This window comes from Ornithorhynchus anatinus, chromosome 1 (assembly GCF_004115215.2).
Source record: "Ornithorhynchus anatinus isolate Pmale09 chromosome 1, mOrnAna1.pri.v4, whole genome shotgun sequence".
Classification (NCBI taxonomy): domain Eukaryota; kingdom Metazoa; phylum Chordata; class Mammalia; order Monotremata; family Ornithorhynchidae; genus Ornithorhynchus; species Ornithorhynchus anatinus.
The window spans coordinates 185,743,848-185,762,534 of record NC_041728.1 but is presented as its reverse complement, the minus strand read 5'-3'; the positions used below and the strand labels follow the sequence as shown (position 1 = coordinate 185,762,534).

General features: G+C 58.0%; 1 protein-coding gene across 1 annotated transcript in view; it reads right to left on the bottom strand.

Annotated features, from left to right (window-relative positions):
- ADCY5 (adenylate cyclase 5) overlaps positions 1-18,071 on the bottom strand; it is a 63,036-nt gene extending 44,965 nt beyond the window's left edge. Inside the window, exons 1-2 of the mRNA XM_039910054.1 lie at positions 17,712-18,071; positions 16,733-17,349 (exon numbers count right to left, since the gene is read on the bottom strand). Of these exons, the coding sequence (XP_039765988.1) occupies positions 16,733-17,349; positions 17,712-17,844 (750 nt within the window). The 5' untranslated portion in view covers positions 17,845-18,071. The remainder of the gene's footprint in view (positions 1-16,732; positions 17,350-17,711) is intronic.
- Positions 18,072-18,687: the final 616 nt, after the last annotated feature.

The following is an 18,687-nucleotide window of genomic DNA, read 5'->3' as shown; positions in this document are numbered from 1 at the left end:
CTGCTCTCTGCATTCTGGCTCACCCTAAACTGGTTATCATCATCATCCTCGACTCCTCTCTGTCATTCAACCAACATATTCAACCCGTCAACAAATTCTGTCAGTCCCACCTTTACAACATGGCTAAAATCCACCCTTTCCTCTCTGTCCAAACTGCTACCACCTTAATACAATCATTCATCCTATTTTATAGGGACTTTACAGATTTTACAGATGAGGTAACCGAGGCACAAAGAAGTGAAATGACTTGACCAAGGTCACAAAGCAGACAAGTGGCAGAGCCAGGGTTAGAACCCATGTCCCTCCACTCCCAGGCCTGTGTTCTATCCACTAGCATAGTTTGTTTCCTTCAAACTAAGTTCTAGAGCCATCAGAGGTCACCCAGTCCATCTCCCTGACTCCAAAAGGGACCACAGGTAGAACCAAACAGGTCTATCCCCATTGTAGGAGACCCTTTGAAGGTCAGAGGACTAAAGAGAAGGAATATGCACCCTCTCTCACTATCTTAGTGCCTCCCATCCCCTTTCTATATGCCATCCTTTGTTCTAAGCAGTAGGATAAATAACATGATAATCAGGTCCTAGTGAAAACACGGGCTTGGGAGCCAGAGGATATGGGTTCTAATGCCGACTCTGCTACATGTCTGCTGTGTGACCTTGGGCAATCACTTAACTTCTCTGACCATCAGTTACCTTACCTGTAAAATGGGGATTAAGACTGTGAGCCCTATGTGGGACAGGGTCAGTGTCCAACTAGATTGTCTTGTATCTACCCCAGTGCTTAGAACAGTGCTTGGCACATAGTAAGCACTTAACATATACCACAATTATTATTATTATCATTATTATTAGGTCAGACACAGTTCCTGTCCTCTGGACTTCAAGCTCGTTCAAGGCAGGAAATATATCTGCTTTTTGTTGTATTGTACTCTCCCAAGAGCTTAGTACAGTGCTCTGCATACAGTAAGTGCTTAATAAATATGATTTACTGACTGACTGGCTCACAGTCTAAGTAGGAGGGAGAAGAGTTCCTGTGAGAAGCAGCATGGTATAGTGGATAGAGCAGGGGGGTGGGAATCAGAAGGACCTGGGTTTTAATCCCGGCTCCATCATACGTCTGCTGTATGGCCTTGGGCAAGTTGAAACTTCTCTGGGCCTCCTTTACCTCATCTGTAAAATGGAGATAAAAACTCTGAGTTCGCTATGGAACATGGACTGTGTCCAACTTAATTATCTTGTATCAATCCCAGTGCTTAATACAGTGCCTGGTACAAAGTAAGCCCTTAACAAATACCATAAGATAAAATAAAAAATTGTCCTCTGGCTACCAGGCCCAGGCTCTTTCCACTAGGCCATGATGCTTCTCTACCCTTCCATCCCTCCCTGCCACAGCCCAAACCCTCTTCTCTCTGCCCTGCCCTCATTAGCTCCCCCTCTAGACTGTAAATTCGCTGTGGGCAGGGAATGTGTTTATTGTTAAACTGTACTCTCCCAAGCACTCTGCACACAGTAAGTGCTCAATAAACAATAATAATAATGGTATTTGTTAAGCACTTACTATGTGCCAGGCACTGTACTAAGCGTTGGGGTGGATACAAGCACGATGTGATTCAATACGATTGAATGAATGAATGAACATGACTTTTCCCTGCCCAAGGCCGGAGCATGTTAGCTTGACACTTTCATCCTTCTCATCTCCGGTGTGTACACTCCGGTGTGGGAGTCCCGGCTCCCCTCCCCTCCCTGACCTGGAGGTCATCTCACCGGGAGGTGAGCAGGGGTCAGGGTGCTGCTCTCTCCCGGCATCTGCAGTCCCCAGCCCATTTCCCTCTGGATCTCACCCGGGCCTTCACCCAGGCCCTCACCAGGGGTAAGGGAGCACTGGGGGTGGACAGGAAACTCCACATTTTATGGATAAATTCCAGGGCCCAGAGAGGGGCAGTGTCTGGCCCAATGTCACACAGCAGATCAAGGGTGGGCAGAAATGGTATTCAACCCAGAATGCCTGAACCCCAGCCCAGCGACCCTGTTACCAAACCCCCAGCCCCCTGCCCCAGGCAGTGACCTTCATTTTCTCTTCTCCCACACCCTTCTGCATCACCTTTGCACTTGGATTTGCATGCTTAACCCACGTCTCCCTCAGCCCCTCGGCACTTATGTCCATAGCCATGATCTATTTGTCTATATTAATGTCTGTCTCCTTGTCTACACTGTATAGAGAAGCAGCGTGGCTTAGCGGAAAGAGCACGGGCTTTGGAGTCAGAGGTCATGAGTTTGAATCCCAGCTCTGCCACTTGGCAGCTGTGTGACTGTGGGCAAGTCACTTAACTTCTCTGGGCCTCAGTTAACTCATCTGTAAAATGGGGATTAAGACTGTGAGCCCCACAGGGGGCAACCTGATTCCCCTGTGTCTACCCCAGCGATTAGAACAGTGCTCTGCACACAGTAAGCGCTTAACAAATACCAACATTATTATTATTATTAAGCTTGCTGTGGGCAGGGAACACGTCTTCCAACACGATTATACTGTACTCTCTCAAGCGCTTAGTACAATACTCTAAACACAGTAAACACTCAATAAATACCATTGATTCATTGAATGATCGACCCCACAGGTCTCACGTGGTTCCTGTTTGCTGGTCTGAAGGTTTTTAGAAATCATCGGCCCTCTTCCGTCAACACGCCCTCAGATCGACCCCAGCCCAGCCTGTCCCAACCCCCAGCCCAGACCAACTCATCCCCAGCCTAGTCCAGACTCTGCCAATCCCAGCCAAATCCAGCCCAAACCAGCTTGGTCTAGCCCAACCCCAGTCCAGCCCAACCCCAGCCCAACCCAGCTCTAGTCCAACCTACGCCAGCACCAGCCCAGCCCAACCCAACCCCAATCTACCACAGCCCCAGTCCAGCCTAGTCCAGCCAAGTCCAGCCCCAGGCTAGCCCAGCCCCAGCCAAACCTAGCCAAATCCAGCCCAGGCCTAGCCTAGCCCAATCCAAACCAGCTCAGACCAAAGCAGCCCAGCCCAACGTAACCCAGGCCCACCCCAGCCTAGCCCAACCCAACCCCAGCCTAACCCAGGCCAACCCCAATCTAGCCCAGCTCCAGTCTCAGCCCCAGTCCAGTCTCAGCCCCAGTTCCAGTCCAACCCCCTCACTGACCTTAAACATCCCCCATAGTTCTTCCCTCCTTCCCCTGTCCCCCTTCCCTCTGCCCTCCAGCTCCGTCCTTCACGGTCACTAATGATCCACAGCTGGGCCGCTCCGAGCTCCGGCCTCCCCGCCCCCGGGGCCCCCGAGGCTCTCCGCCCCACTGAGTTTGTCCAGGGAACACCCGACCACCAGCTCAATGCGGGCCGCCTCGGCCGGGAGGACAGGCTGGGAAAGGGCTGGGGGCGGGGGGCGGCAGATGGACTCGGTTAACGATTTCTCACGCTGGTGGAGCAGGGGTCCCAGAACGGCCGGGGCGCCCCTTCCCCCCTCCGGGACCTAAACCGCTCGGCTACTGCGCCCGAGGCAGCGTGCGAGGGAACGGGGCCAACCCGGCCTCCGCAGCCTGGGCCCGGCTCCCTGAGGACCCCGAGCCGGAGCGCCTTTTGATTTGCATGAAATCTGCATAGCCCCGCCCCCGAGCCCGGCCCCGGCCCTCCGACTTTTCTCCCTTCGGTTCCCCCCAACCGGCCCGGGACGAGGGCCAGTTCGGTCTGGTCCACAGTCGAGATCTCCAACCCAAGGGCCCCCTTCTGTTCTCCATCTATACTCGCTCCCTCAGCTTCAACTATCATCTCTACGCAGGTGACATCCAAATCTACATCTCCTCCCCTGTTCTTTCCTCCTACCTCCAGGCTCGTATCTCTTCCTGCCTTCAGGACATCTCCACCTGGATGTCCTATCTCCTCCTGCCTTCGGGACATCTCCACCTGGATTTCCACCCACCACCTAAAACTCAACATGTCCAAGACCGAGCTCCTTATCTAGACAAGCAGTGTGACTCAGTGGAAAGAGCAAGGGCTTGGGAGTCAGAGGTCCTGGGTTCAAATACAGGCTCTGTCACTTGTCAGCTGTGTGACTGTGGGCAAGTCACTTAACTTCTCTGAGCCTCAGTTACCTCATCTGTTGTTGGGTAGGCATTGTCTCTATCTGTTGCCGAACTGTACTTTCCAAGTGTTTAGTACAGTGCTCTGCACACAGTAAGTGCTCAATAAATTTAATTGAAGAAGACAAGCCCTGCTGTGGACTCCCTGGAGACCCCTGATGGGAGAGGGTGGGACCGACCTCGACACAAAGCAGAAAAGACTTCCATCCTGGCCGTTCCCAACTGCTACTCCCTGAGTCTCCCTCTTTGCTCTTCTCCACCACCCTCCTGGTAAACCCTTCCTCTCGACTCTCTAGCTCTTCCCCCCACCTGGGGCTCTGGCCACCTCCACATCTTCCAGATGGCAACTTTCACCAGTCAAAGCCCTCCTAAAAATCCCACCTCCTTCTGGAGGCCTACCCTGCTTAATTTCCAGCACCGACACCTTCTCTCCCCAGTCACATGAAGCCTTCCAAACCTGCTTACCCCCTAAAAGGGTGCAAAATAACAATATAACAGAGTTGGTTGACACTTTCCCTGACCTCAATGAGCATACAGTCTAGAGGGAGAGACAGACATTAATATAAATTAATCAATTATGGATATAATAATAATAATAATGTTGGTATTTGTTAAGCGCTTACTATGTGCCGAGCACTGTTCTAAGCGCTGGGGTAGACACAGGGGAATCAGGTTGTCCCACGTGGGGCTCACAGTCTTAATCCCCATTTTACAGATGAGGTAACTGAGGCACAGAGAAGTGAAGTGACTTGCCCACAGTCACACAGCTGACAAGTGGCCGAGCCGGGATTCGAACCCATGAACTCTGACTCCAAAGCCCGTGCTCTTTCCACTGAGCCACGCTGCTTCTACAATGTGCATAAGTTCCATGGGGCTGAGGTAGGGGTGAATAAAGGGAGCAAATCCAAGTTCAAGGGCAACACAGAAGGGAATGGGAGAAGAGGAGAGGCAGGCTTAGTCAGGGAAGGCCTGTTGGAGATGTGCCTTTAACAAGATTTTGAAGGTGGGAAGAGTAATTGTCTCTCAGATACGAAGAGGGAGCGTATTCCAGGCCACAGGCAGGACATGGGCAAGAAGGCATCAGAAAGATAGACTAGATTGAGCTACAATGGAGTAGGTAGGCATCAGAGAGGTGAAGTGTGAGGGCTGGGTTGTAGTAGGAAAACAGTGAGATGAGGTAGGATGGGACAAGGGGATTGAGGGTTTTAAAGCCAATGGTGAGGAGTTTCCCTTTGATGTGGAGGCAGATGGGCAACCCCCGGAGATTCTTAAGTGGGGAAATATGGACTAAACGTTTTTTATAGAAAAATGAACCAGGCAGCAGAGTGAAGTATGGACTGGAGTGCAGAGGCAGGAGGCAGGGAGGCTGATAAAGTATTCAAGGCAGGACAGGATAAATTCTTGGATTAATGTGGAAGCAGTTTGGATGGAGAGGACAGGCAGATTTTTAAGATGCTGTGAAGGCTGAACCAACAGGATTTAGTAACAGATTGGATAGGTGGGTTGAATGAGAGAGATGAGTCAAGACACCAATATTATGGGCTTGTGAGACTGGAAGGTGTTGCTGTCTACAGTGACAGAAAAATCAGGGGACAGGGGTGGGGTGGAAAAATAAGGAGTGCTGTTTTGGACATGTTAAGTTTGAGGTGGGACATCCAAGTAGCGATGTCCTGAAGACAGGAGGAAATGTAAGGCTGCGGAGAAGGAGAGTGATCAGGGCTGGAGGTGTAGATTTAAGAATCATCCGCATAGGGATGGGAGTTGAAGTCATGGGAACGAATGAATTCTCCAAGGTAGTGAGTGTAGATGGAGAATAGAAGGGACCCAGAACTGAATCTTGAGAGACTCCCAGTGTGTTTAGAGCATTGTACTGAAAACTTGGGAGAGTATGATGGAGTGAGTTGTCCCTATCCCCAAGGAGCTTAAATGTTACTGGGTGCAGAGTATTGTACTGAGCACTCGGGAGAGAGAGTATGATAGAGTTGGTAGACATAATCCCTGCACTCAGAGAGCTTAGTCTACTGCGGGCAGAGCACCGTACTGAGTGCTTGTTGTGGTTGTCTTATGCTGTCAAGTCGTGTCAGACCCATAGCGTGACATGGAGACACTTCTCCCAGAACGCCCCACCTCCAACTGCAATCTTTCTGGTGGTGGATCCATAGAGTTTTCTTGGTAAAAATACAGAATCAGTTTACCATTCCCTCCTTCTGCGCAGTAAATTAGTCTCTGTTCTCAATTCTCTCCCATTCTGCTGCTGCCCAGCTCAGGTGAGTTTTGACTTGTAGAAGATTGGCTTCCACTTGCTAGCCCCTGGCCAAGCTAAGAATGGAATGGGTATGTCTCTGCTTAACTCTCCCTCCTGTAGTCAAGACTGGTAGAGTATACTGGAAACTCTCCAGGTGCTTGGGAAAGGACAGTAAGGTTAGTAGTCATGTTCCCTTCCCCCAGGAGCTGACAGTTTATTATGTGCAAAGGGCTTTACTGAGTGCTTGAAAGACTACGAAAGTAGTATACACAGACCACTGTACTGAGCGCTTGGGAGAATACCCAAGCAAGAGGCAGCATGCATAGTGGATAGAGCACAGCCCTGGGAGTCAGAGGTCATGGGTTCTAATCTCAGCTCCTCCTTGTTTGCTGTGTGACCTTGGGTAAGCCACTTAACTTCTCATTGCCTCAGTTACCTCATCTGTAAAATGGGGATTGAGACTGTGAGCCCCACATGGGACAAGGACTGTGTCCAACCTAATTTGCTTAGACACAGCGCTTAGTACAGTGCCTGGCACACAGTAAGCACTTAACAAATATCATGATTATTATTATTATCTTAGAGTTGGTAGACATGACTCCTACCCTTGAGGAGTTTATAATCTAGGGAGGGTACCATGATCTGCTTATTCTATGTGTAAATATGAGTAGGTCTGCTTGCCCATTACAATGTGAGCATCCTGTGGGCTGAGAGAGTGTGGCTAGCCATTAGCAGAGGATAGCATGCCCTGGGCAAACACAGTAAATGCTGTTGCATGGGACTTTACATCTATCAAACTCACCTGAATGCTTAGTATACTCATAGTGGCCAGGGGACTCTTGTACTGCATTCTCCCAAGCACTTAGTACAGTGCTCTGCACCCAGTAAACGCTCCATAAATATCTTGGGTTGACTGATTGATAGTAAAGAGTCTAGCACAGAGTGGGCACCAACGACTGATTGATGGATTGAACTCAGCCCCTTTCTCCGGCTCCCTCCCCACCCGCCCCCTGCCCAGGCCGCTTGATGGGGGAAGCCCAGGCTTGGTGGAGAAGCAGTGTTGTGACCTCCTCAACAAGTACAGGCCACATGGCCTGGGAATGGCCAGGAGGGGGGGGGGGGGGGGGGGCTTTACATCTTCTGGAGGAAACGGTGAACCAGATGTGCACTCCTCCCCCTCCCCCTGGCTGCGAACAAGCACCCCCCCCCCCACTGTTTCCTAAATGCACCACTGGAGGGAGAGAGAGGGGAGTGGTCCCATCCTGCCCATCCCTGCTGGCAGCTGTGGGCCCAGCGGCGCAGCCTGTAGGACCTGGGTCCCCCTGGACCCCGCGGACAGAGAGGCACGGGAAAGGGGTCAACAGCCAGGCACTCCATGGACAGAGGGAGTCAAAGTAGTGAGCCTCCTGCCCCCACTGACCCTGCCCCTTCTTCCCACCCAAGCCCTGGCCTTTCCCTGACTTTCTCGTCACTTTAGACAGTACCACTATCCTTCCTGTCTCACAAGTCCATAACCTTGGCATTATCCTTGACTCCTCTCTTTCAACCCACATATTCAATCTGTCACTAAATCCTGTCATTTCGACCTTCACAACATCGCTAAAATTCACCCTTTCCTCTCCAACCAAACTGCTACCACACTGGTCCAAGCACTTATCCTGTCCCATCTGGATTACTGTATCAGCTTCCTTGCTGACTTCCCTGCCTCCTGTCTCTCCCCACTCCACTCCATACTTCACTCTGCTGCCCAGGTCATTTTCTCCACTTTCAAAGCCATATTGAGGGCACATCTCCTCCAAGAGGCCTTCCCTAAGCTCTTCTTTCTGCTTTTCCCTCTCCCTTCTGCGTCACCCTGACTCACTCCCTTTATTCATCCCCCCTCCCAGTCCCACAGCACTTATGTATATATTTGTAGTTTATTTATATTAATGTCTGTCTCCCCAGTTAGACTGTAAGCTTATTGTGGTTGGGGACTATGTCTGTTTATTGTTATATTGTACTCTCCCAAGCACTTAGTACAATGCTCTGCACACAGTAAGTGCTCAATAAATACGATTGAATGAATAAATTTTTCTACAAAGACAATCAGGCCATGTTTCCCCACTTCTCAAGAAACTCCAGTGGTTGTCCATCCACCTCTGCATCAAACCAAAACTCCTTACTATCAGTTTTAAAGCTCTCAATCACCTTGCCCCTCCTACCTCACCTTGCTACTGTCCTACTACAACCAAGCCAGCATATTTGGCTCCTCTAATAATAATGTTGGTATTTGTTAAGCGCTTACTATGTGCCGAGCACTGTTCTAAGGTGAGGCTCACAGTTAATCCCCATTTTACAGATGAGGTAACTGAGGCACAGAGAAGTGAAGTGACTGGCCCATAGTCACACAGCTGACAAGTGGCAGAACCGGGATTCGAACCCATGACCTCTGACTCCCAAGCCCAGGCTCTTTCCACTGAGCCATGCTGCTTCTCTATTTTGCCTCCGACCTCTCACCCATGTCCCACCTCTGGGCTGGAACGCCCTCCTTCTTATCCAACGGACAATTACTCTTCCCCACTTCAAAACCTTATTGAAGGTACATCTCCTTCAAGAAGCCTTCCCTGCCTAAGCCCTATTTTCCTCTTCTCCCACTTGCTCCCTTTAGTCATCCCCCTTCCAGCTCCACAGCACTTATGTCTGTATTTTTACTTATTGATATGAATGTCTGTCTCCCCCTCTAGACTATAAGATCATTGTGGACAGAGAATGTGTCTGATATATTGTATGCTGTACTCTCCCAAGCACTTAGTAAAGTGCTCTGCACACAGTAAGCACTCAATAAATGACTAACTGACCTCTACCCCATGGGAGTCCTGGGACAGAGGACAACCCTCAATACACTAGAGACCCCTAACATCCCCACATCACAGTCCCTCAACTCCCCTAACATCAGAGCCTCTTGACTCCCCCTTCACCAGCCTGCCAAACCTCCACATCAGATCACCCCCCCCCCCCCGCAAGTCTCCCAACATCAAATCCCCCCGATATCCCCACATCAAATCCCCCAACCATTCCCCATATCAGAGCCACCTTGTTTGTCACCCAGGACATCAGAGACCCCCAACACCCTCCAACAACAGAGCCCCCCGACACTCCCACACATCAGAGTCCTCTTTGACCCCTACAGACACCAAAACCCTGCCAATCTCCCTACATAGAACTCCAACCCTCCTGGACAACAGCGTGTCCTCTGAACCCCTATATATCAACACCCACTGCTACCCCGAGGACACCAGCGTACCCATTGCCCCGCTGGGATATAAAAGCCCCCCACTGCCCTCCCGGACACCTGAGCCCTCGCCCACACCATTCCCCCAGGCACCAGAGCCTCACGTTGTATTCCCCACCCCACCCCTAACACCAGAGTCCCCCATTGCGTTCCTCCCAGGCCACCGGAGCCCCCTTTCGGGAGTGAGCTCGGTTTGGCGCTAACGCGGAAGGCCCACCCACTCAATTACGGACAGATCCAGCCCATGCGGCCAGACCAGCCGACTCCTTTATCGACGGGCCCCGGTGTGAGGCGGGGATGGACAGAAAAGACCCACGCACACGTGCGGGCGCGCATACGTATGCACACACACACGGACACACACACGGACACCTGCGCACCCACGTGCCTTTAGGCGGCAGAGCACACGTGGGGCGCCGTCCCCGCTCGCCCGCCCTGGGGATCGTTCCCACACACCGGTGACCTGATTAGTGTAATTACCTTCTGCGAAGGGCGGGGGAGGACCCGGAGCGGGAGCGGGAGCGGGAACGGTGGGGAGGGGGCGGGGAAGGAACGGTGAGGCCGGGTGGGACAGGGACTGTGTCCGACCAAACCCTCTTGTCTCTACCCCACTGCTTAGTGCAATGCTTGACCCTTAGGAAATGTTTAACAAATACCTCACAATGCCAAATAATAATTAATGATTATTGTTACTCGTACTAAAGAAGGGGAAGTAAGGAAAGGGAAATGGGAGGAGGGAAGGTAGAAGCAGGATGGCCCAGGAGATAGAGCGCAGTTCTGGGAACCAGAGGCCCTGGGTTCTAATCCCTACTTTGCCACCTCCCTGCTATGTGACCTTGGGCAATTTACGTAGTTTCTCTGTGCCTCCGTTTCCTCATCCATAAAATGGGGATTCAATTCGTGTTATTCCTCTGACTTACTTTGGGAGCCCAGTGTCGGACAGGGACTGTGCCCAGCCGGCTTAGCAGGTATCCACTATAGTGTTGGGCACATAGTAAGCATTTAACTGATACCGCAGTTTTTATGATGAAGGAGGGGAGGGGGACGCTGTGGGCATTTGCCCCTCCCCGCCAATCCAGTGACCCCTAGCCCTTCATTCTCGGGGACACAAGCTCGGGTCGAGGAGATTTCGACAGATGGGGGGAGAACCGCGGGGGCAGGGGCGAGGTCGGTCCGAGGGTCGGCTCCCTCCTCCGGGCAGTCCTCTCCTCCAGTCCCGGCAAGGGGCAGGGCCGGCCTGTTAAGCGCCCCCGCCCCGCTACGAACCGGTCACTGGGGCTCGGAGGAGGGGCCGTGGCCGGGTTGGGGGTTCTTCCCGCCGCCCGCCTGGGTCCCCGGATCGGGGGCAGCCAAGACCCTCGTGCCGGGCTAGTCCGGGCTGGGCTCTGCAGGCGGCGGGGACCGGGGCTGCGGTGGGGGCGGGGGGGAGTTGTAGGGTTTCCTGGGTGGCAGGAGGGAAAAGGGAGAACTTTGACCCCTGGGGCCCCCTCTCCCGCAGCCTCGCCCCCGCCCGCGCGTTCTATTTGGGAAGGAGGGGGAGTTGCGGGCCGGGAGCCTTTCGCAGCGCCTTTGCCGCCGCCCAGCCAGGAGACCCCGGGGACGGGCGGGAGGGAAGAAGGCCTAAGCGGGCTCCGGACGCGGGGCAGGAGCCCGGCCCGATGTCCCCCACCTCCCTCACCCCAAATGGCGGTGGCTCGCGTCCTCCAGACCCCCCGAGTCCCCCGCGAGGTCCCGGTCTCTGCGGGTCCAGTCCTCGGGCCACTCCGGTTCTGGTCCGGCCTCTCCCCGCCGCCCGCCGCCCCTTCCTTCAGCCCGGTCGGTGGGGGCGGGGGGCGCCTATCTTTCCGCTCGGACCGGATCTGGCAACGGCCGGAATCCCGGGGGATCCGGCCGCGATCCCCTCTGCCTGGCCCACCTCAGCCTGGCCCGCAGGGGGGCCCCTGCCCCTGTTGCCACCCCGATAGCCGCCGGGGGCGAGAAGTGTCTGCCAACTGCGTCGTATTGTTCTCTCCCAAATAATAATAATCATAATGGTATTTGTTAAGCATTTACTATGTGCCAAGCACTGTTCTAAGCGCTGGAGTAGATACAAGGTAATCAGGTGGGGCTCACAGTCTTAATCCCCATTTTACAGATGAGGTAACTGAGGCACAGAGAAGTGGCTTGCCCAAGGTCATACACAAATGCTTAGTACGGTGCTCTTCACAGAGTAAGTGCTCCATCAATCCCACTGATTGACTGATAGCCACCGAGGGGCCGGGGAGGCCGGCTGGGCCGCTCCGAGTTTGTGGACCCAAGCCCCCCACCCCCGGAAAGGATCGCCCTCCCCCTCGGGGCTCCACGATGGGGGAGGGGACGCAAAGCAACCTTGAAGCGGACTCGGGCCTGGGCCTTCCCCAACTTCACCCGAGTCCCAGGGCAGAGTTGCCCTCCGCCCCCTCCCTCTTTCCCCCGGCGGTTCTCAGGGCATCGGCCGGTCGAGGGAGAGGCTGCCCCCCGCCAGCTCCAATCCTTTCCCTTGATTTTGCTCCCCGCGGTCCCGCCCGCATTCCCAAACTTCGCAGGTCTGGGTCTGAAAGAGGGGTCTGAAGCCCAACTCTCAGCCAGGCGGTCCCAAGCCATCATGTTACGCTGTCACCAGTGAGCTGGCTTGACATCCCCGACTCCCCACTCTCCCGGAAAACCAGAAATAATAATAGTAATACCTTATGATACTTGTTAAGCCCTTACTTTGTGCCAAGCACTGTTCTAAGCCCTGGGGTAGATTCAAGTAGCGTGGCTTAGTGGAAAGAGCACGGGCTTGGGAGTCAGAGGCCATGGGCTCTAATCCTGGCTCAGCCACTTGTCTGCTGTGTGATCTTGGGCAAGCCACTTAATTGATCTGAGCCTCAGTTACCTCATTTGTAAAATGAGGATTAACACTGTGAGCCCCATGTGGGACAACCTGATTACCTTGTATCTACGCCAGCGCTTAGAACGGTGCTTGGTACTTGCAAGCGCTTAACAAATACCATTATTGTTATTATTAAATAAATCAGGTTGGACATAGTCCCTGGCCCACATGAGTCTCCCACGCTTAATCCCCATTTTACAGATGAGGTAACTGAAGCCCAGAGAAGTGAAGTGACTTGCTCAAGGTCACACAGCAGATAGGTGATCGAACCGGGATTGGAACCTAGTTTCTCTGCATCCTAGGCCTGGGATCCGTCCTCCAGCCTACGCTGCTTCTCTATGATCATTCACAGAACCGGCTGGGCTCCGTGCAGGGCCCGGGGAGCTGCCGAGCAGAACCGGGTCTCCAGGCAGAGGATGGCCCCGGCCCGAAGCTCGCCGTGTCCGGCCGCCCGGTGGCCCCGGGTCTGGTGGAACAGGGTGGGGGCTCCGGGCGCCTAGTGCGGCGGCGGCGTTAGCGGCGGAAGAAATTGTCCGTGTGAGAGTCCCTGCCCGTTAGGAGGCTGGCAGGCTGGCAGGCAGACGGAGGGCCCGCGGGGGCGGCCTCAGAGCCCCAGCGGCCGAATATTCGGCCAGTTCCCACGAGGGGGGAGGGGGATGGGCGGGGCGGGGGCAAGGGGCAGTCCTGCCGGCCTCGGGCGCTGTCTCCCGGTCCGATTTCGGAACAAGCCGCCGCCCCCTTTCCCCGCCGGTGGCTAAGAGGCCCAGGAGCCCAGAATGGCCGGGAGGGGCGGGGCCTACTGGGACCCTGTTCGGTCCGGAGGGGAGGTGGCACGATGTACTGTATCTGCACCCAAGGCACCATGCGGAGGGCAAGGACAGGGCGCCAAGTCGAGGGCAAGGGCTGCAAGGCTGAGGGGGCACGGCTGTCACCTGCCACCCGACCTGCCACCCGACCCTACAGTACACCCCCCTTCACAGCCTCCTGCTACCCACTCATACACAGACCCACAGTCACATTACTGAGACACGCCCCCCAACACTCACACGCACACCCCTCCAGGGAGATGGCACCCCCTGCCGGGATGGGCAGGCCACCCACAGAACGGGACAGGGGCTGACGGAGGAGGGCAAGGGGAGGTCTTCTTCTCCTCCTCCTCCTCCCCACCACCAGGTCTTCAACCATACTTCTGCTGCTGAGATTTTGGGAAAACTGTCAGCGTCTCGTCTCCCCCCACCCCCAAAACCTCTTCCCTGAGATTGGTTGGGAGCTGTGCTGGATCACTGGGGGAGAGTCAGGGATGGGGGGTGGGGGGGGGGGATAAGAGGTGTGGGCTGGTCCGTGCTGGGTCACTGGGGAGAGTCAGGGCTGGAGAGGGGAGAGTCAGCAGTGTGGGATGGTTCATCTCTAACCACAAAATGGGTGTCTAGAAAAGCACCCATTTTACAGTTCTTCCCAGCATATAGGGCCATGCAGGGGACTGACCATGCAGGGGACCGACTGGACAGGGGGCTGACCGGTTTGGTGAAAGGGACAGCAGACATCAGCCTCCGGCAATCCAGCTCCCAGGAGCTCCCATGATCCTGGTCTGGAGGCCCCAGTCCACGACTCTCAGCACGAGGGGCCGGAGCCCCTGGAGTTCCAGGGGTGCAGCTCCCCCAAACCCCTCCACCCCTACTCCATCAAAGCCCCCACTCCGAACACCCCGCTCCGCCCACCTTTCCCCTCCCGACTCTCACACACCCCACCCCCATTACACCCCTTCACACCCCTGCCCTCACGTGCTCTCCCATCCCATCACTCCCTTCCCGCCCCTTCACCTGCACCCACACCCCGCACCTCTCGCGCCCTCACCCCCTCACTCCATCGCACCCCGTTCCTTTTCGCTCTCTCCGGAGATGAGCCTATATAGGCCCTCGAGGACACCGGTCTCCGAGATCCGGCAGGAGGGGTGCGGTCCGCGGGGGAGGTAGAAAGGTGGGACGGCCAAGAGCCCCTCCCCACCCGGCCTAACGTTGTCGGGGGCAGCCGGGCCTGGAGGTCCACGCCGCGGTTTAGGCTGGGGGGTGCGGGCTGCCCGGTCCCTCCACCCCGCCTCCAGGATTCTTCTACAAAGCCCACCCCAGGCCCGCTGGCCCTTCTGCCTGGGGGTGTACATAGTTCTCCGCGTTCGGGTCTGAATGCAGCAGCGAGGGATACAGTCAGTCAAACAAAATGAGGTTGCCCAGGCAACCGGTTCCCGCATCTTCAGGCTACCCACACTTGACAGGAATGTGCTCGGCAGATGCTTTAGGGCTATTTATGGGGGGTGGTGGTAGGGAAGGGAGGGATCCCAATGGTGGAACCATGGCTACCGTGCCCAGGTCCCTGAGGGTGGGGGGCCCGGGGCTGACTCGACCTCTCTGTGTGGGGATGGAGTGTCAATCCCCTGTCTCAGCCTCGCAGGGGGTGGAGGGGTGGGTAGGTTGGAGATGGGGCAGGGGCGCCCAGAGATTTCTCCCCAAGCCCCATTGAGGCTCCTTCAGGTTTCAGGGGGGCAAGCTGGAAGTGGGTGAAGACGCCAAACTTGGCAGTACCTCTCTCTGTGCCAGGTCCGACAAGGTTGTCTGACCTTGGCCCCCAACCCCACTGCCCTTCTTGGTTCTCCGCCAGAAGGCTGAGGTGGACGCGAGAGGCTGGGAAGTTCTGATGAGTGTCATGGCGTAGGGGGCGGCGGTTCAGCAGGCTACTCGGAGCTGGGGCGGAGGCGTCTATAAATGCTTCGGGATACTTCAGGACCTAACCGTGAGTGTCCCCATCAAGCCCCCTCCCCCAACGCGGTGCCTGAGACCCCCACCCCCAGACTCTCCCTAACCCTAGAAACGGTCAACCGACACCCTCTCACCGGCCGGGAGGGGTCCCTCCGGCCCAACCCTGGCGAGACAACCCCCTTTCCAACCCAGGACCCTTCCTCCCTGCACAGTGGTGGACGAGAACCCTCTGCCCCGCCCCCAGACGCATCCCGCTCCTCATAACGCCGTCTTCCGACCAGAACGATAGGGGGAGGAAGGGGAAGCGAGAGGTTGCTGTCTCCCTTCCCCACCTTCTTCCTCTCCATCTTCTCCCTCTCCCTCCCCCCTCGCCGCCCCTCAGGTCTGGCGGAAAAGAATCAACAGGGACCGAACCCTCGAGCCCGGGGCGAGGGGAAGAACGAAGAAGCCAGGAGCCCCCCCCAACCCTCTCCACCCAACACACACCCCGCCCCAACACCCAGGGCTGGGCTAGACAGCCTAGGCGTCCGAACGGCCTTTTCAAGTGTCCGGGGAGGTGGGACATGGAGGGCCTCGCTTCCGGTTCCCGATCCTAGCCCTCTTCCCGCCAAACTCCAGAGCATCTCCCTCCCACCCAGCGGTGACCCGCCCCATAGCTTCTCCCTCCCTACAAGGGGGCGCCTCTCCTCCCTCGAGCATCTCCTCCCCCTCCCACGGAAGGGCACCCTTAATAATAATAATCATGATAATGATGAAGATGATGGTATTTGTTAAACGCTTATTATGTGCAAAGCACTGTTCTAAGAACTGGTAATTAAAATGTGGGTATTTGTTAAGCACTAATTATGTGCAGAGCACTGTTCTAAGCGCTGGGGTAGATACAGGGTAATCAGGTTGTCGCGCATGAGGCTCACAGTCTTAATCCCCATTTTACAGGTGAGGTAATTGAGGCACAGAGAAGTGAAGTGACTTGCCCATAGTCACACAGCTGACAAGTGTCAGAGCCGGGATTCAAACCCATGATCTCTGATTCCCAAGCCTGTGCTCTTTCCACTGAGCCACGCTGGTAATAATGATGGTATTTGTTAAGTGCTTACTGTGTGCCGAGCACTGTTCTAAGCGCTGGGGGAGATAAATACGATTGAATGAATGAATGAATACAAGGTAAGGAGGTTGTCCCACGTGGGGCTCCCAGTCTTCATCCCCCTTTTCCCGACGGGTTAACTGAGGCACAGAGAAATCAAGTGACTTGCCCAAAGTCACAGAGCTGATCAGTGGCGGAGATGGGATTAGAACCCGCGAACTCTGACTCCCGAGCCCGTGCTCTTTCCCCCGGAGCATCCGTCCCGCTCAGAATCTCTCCCCTTCCGAGGATCTCCCCCCACCCCCCGACCCCCGACCCCCGATCCCCGACCCCACCCCGCCAGGAGGATCTCTCTCTCCCCTCGCCAACGTCCCTCTCCGGAGCGGCGCCGCTGCCTTACCTGCCGGAGCAGGGCCCGGTCGTGGGCGCGGGCGCGCAGGGCGAGGCCCAGGTGGATGGCGGAGAGCAGGAGTCCGCTGAGCACGGCGGCCCGCATGCGGACGGGCAGGAGGGTGTAGACGGTGTAGACGCAGAACACGGTCCACCAGAGCCCGTCCGACGCGCTGTGCGGCGGCGGCGGCGGCAGGAGGATCCCGGCCGCCTGCACGGCCAGCAGCACGGCCATGAGCGCGTAGCAGGCCAGGCCCAGCTGGTCCTGGTGGAAGTCCGCCCGGTTGCACAGCACGGCCAGGACCAGCACGGCGACCACGGCGCCGGCCAGGACGGCGGCGAAGGGCAGGTGGTCGCGCCCGCGGGCGGCGTGTAGGCCCAGCAGCACGAGGCCCACGACGGCCAGGGCCCCGGCCAGCATGGTCAAGCTGCTCTGGTTCAGTCGGAAGAAGTAGCGCTGGTACAGCCGCTCCAGCTTCTCCGAGCGGAACTTCTTGGAGCGGAAGATGTGCGCCAGGCCCCGGCAGCAGCGCGCGTGGGTCGACGGCGCCGCCCCCGGGCCCGCGGGGCTCCCGCGCGAGTCCGCGTCCTCGCCGCCCCCCGCCCCGTCGGGGCCCCCGGGCTCGGCTCCCCCGGCCCCCGCCCGCCGCCGGCCCCGCGGGCCGCCCGGCCCCGGCTCCGCGGACCAAGGCCGCCCCTCGCCGCCCGGACCCGGGCCGGCCTCGCCGCCGGGCCCCGACCCCCGGCCGGGCCCCCGGACGAGCCCCCGGACGACCCCCCGGACGGGCCCCGCCGGTAGCTGCGGCGGCTCCCGCGGCCGCCGCCCTCACCGTGGCCCTGCCAGGCCGGCTTGGAGAGGAACCCTCCGCCCCGCCCCCCGCCCCCACCCCGCCGGACACCCCGCCGGCTGTGGGGGCTGCGGGGGCCGGCTCGCTGAGCCCCCGCGGGGCCGACGGCGGCGGCGGCGGCGGCGGGGGCCGGGCCCGGGCCCGGTCCCGGCCCCGGCGGGCAGGGGAACCCGTTGGCCCGGGACTCGGCCTCGGCCCAGGCCGAGCGGAGCTCCGCGCCCCCGCGGAGGGGGTTCCCGAGGCCGGGGGGGCTCACGCTGCTGGGCCGAGACATGCCCCCCGCGGCCTCCCGGCCCTCCTCCGCCGCCGCCGCCTCCTCCTCCTCCTCCTCGTCTTCTTCCTCGTCCTCGTCGTCGCCTTGCCCCCCGGGGGGTAGCGCCGGGGGTCGGCGGCCCGGCGGGCCGAGCAGCGGGACCAGGCTGGGGTCTCCCGTCGAGGGCGGCCCGGGGCCCTGAGCCGCGGGACACCTCGGGGCCCCCGTCCTGAGCCGGGGGGCGGCAGCCGGGGGCGGCGCCGGCAGGGTCCCGGTGGGCGGGGGGCTCGGGCGGGACGCTGAAGTCGGCGCGGGCCCGGGGGCGGGCGGGGTCCGCCGCCGCCCCGCTTCACGCCGGACTCGGGCCGGAGCGGGGCCGGGGGCTAAGCGTCGCGCGGGACCCCCTCGGGACGCGTGGGGCTGCGGGGCGTCGTCGCTGCGGGGTCCCGAAGCCGGACTACGGGGCCGGGGGGCCGGGCTGCGTTGCGGGGAGCCGGGCAGCGGGTCTGGGGGTCGCGGGGGGTCCGGGCTGCGGGGGGTCGGGCCTGCGGGGTGGGTCCCGCGGGGCGGGCGCGGACGCCTTCCTCTCCCAGCAGACGGACTGGGAGCGACTGGGAGCCGCGCACGCTGCGATCCGCCTTACCCCCTCGCCGGGGGGAGGGGGCGGGGAGGGAGGGAGAAAAGGAGGGAGGGGGCGGCGGGCGGAGCCTCAGCCCTGGGGTCCCGGGGGTGCGGCCGGGGGGAGGGGGAGCGGGGGGCGGCCGGGGAGGGGGCAGACGATCCAGGCGGCCGAGGGGCCCTGCATCGCTCGCGGGGGCCACCGGGCCCCACCGGGCCCCACCGGGCCCCACCGGGCCCCACCGG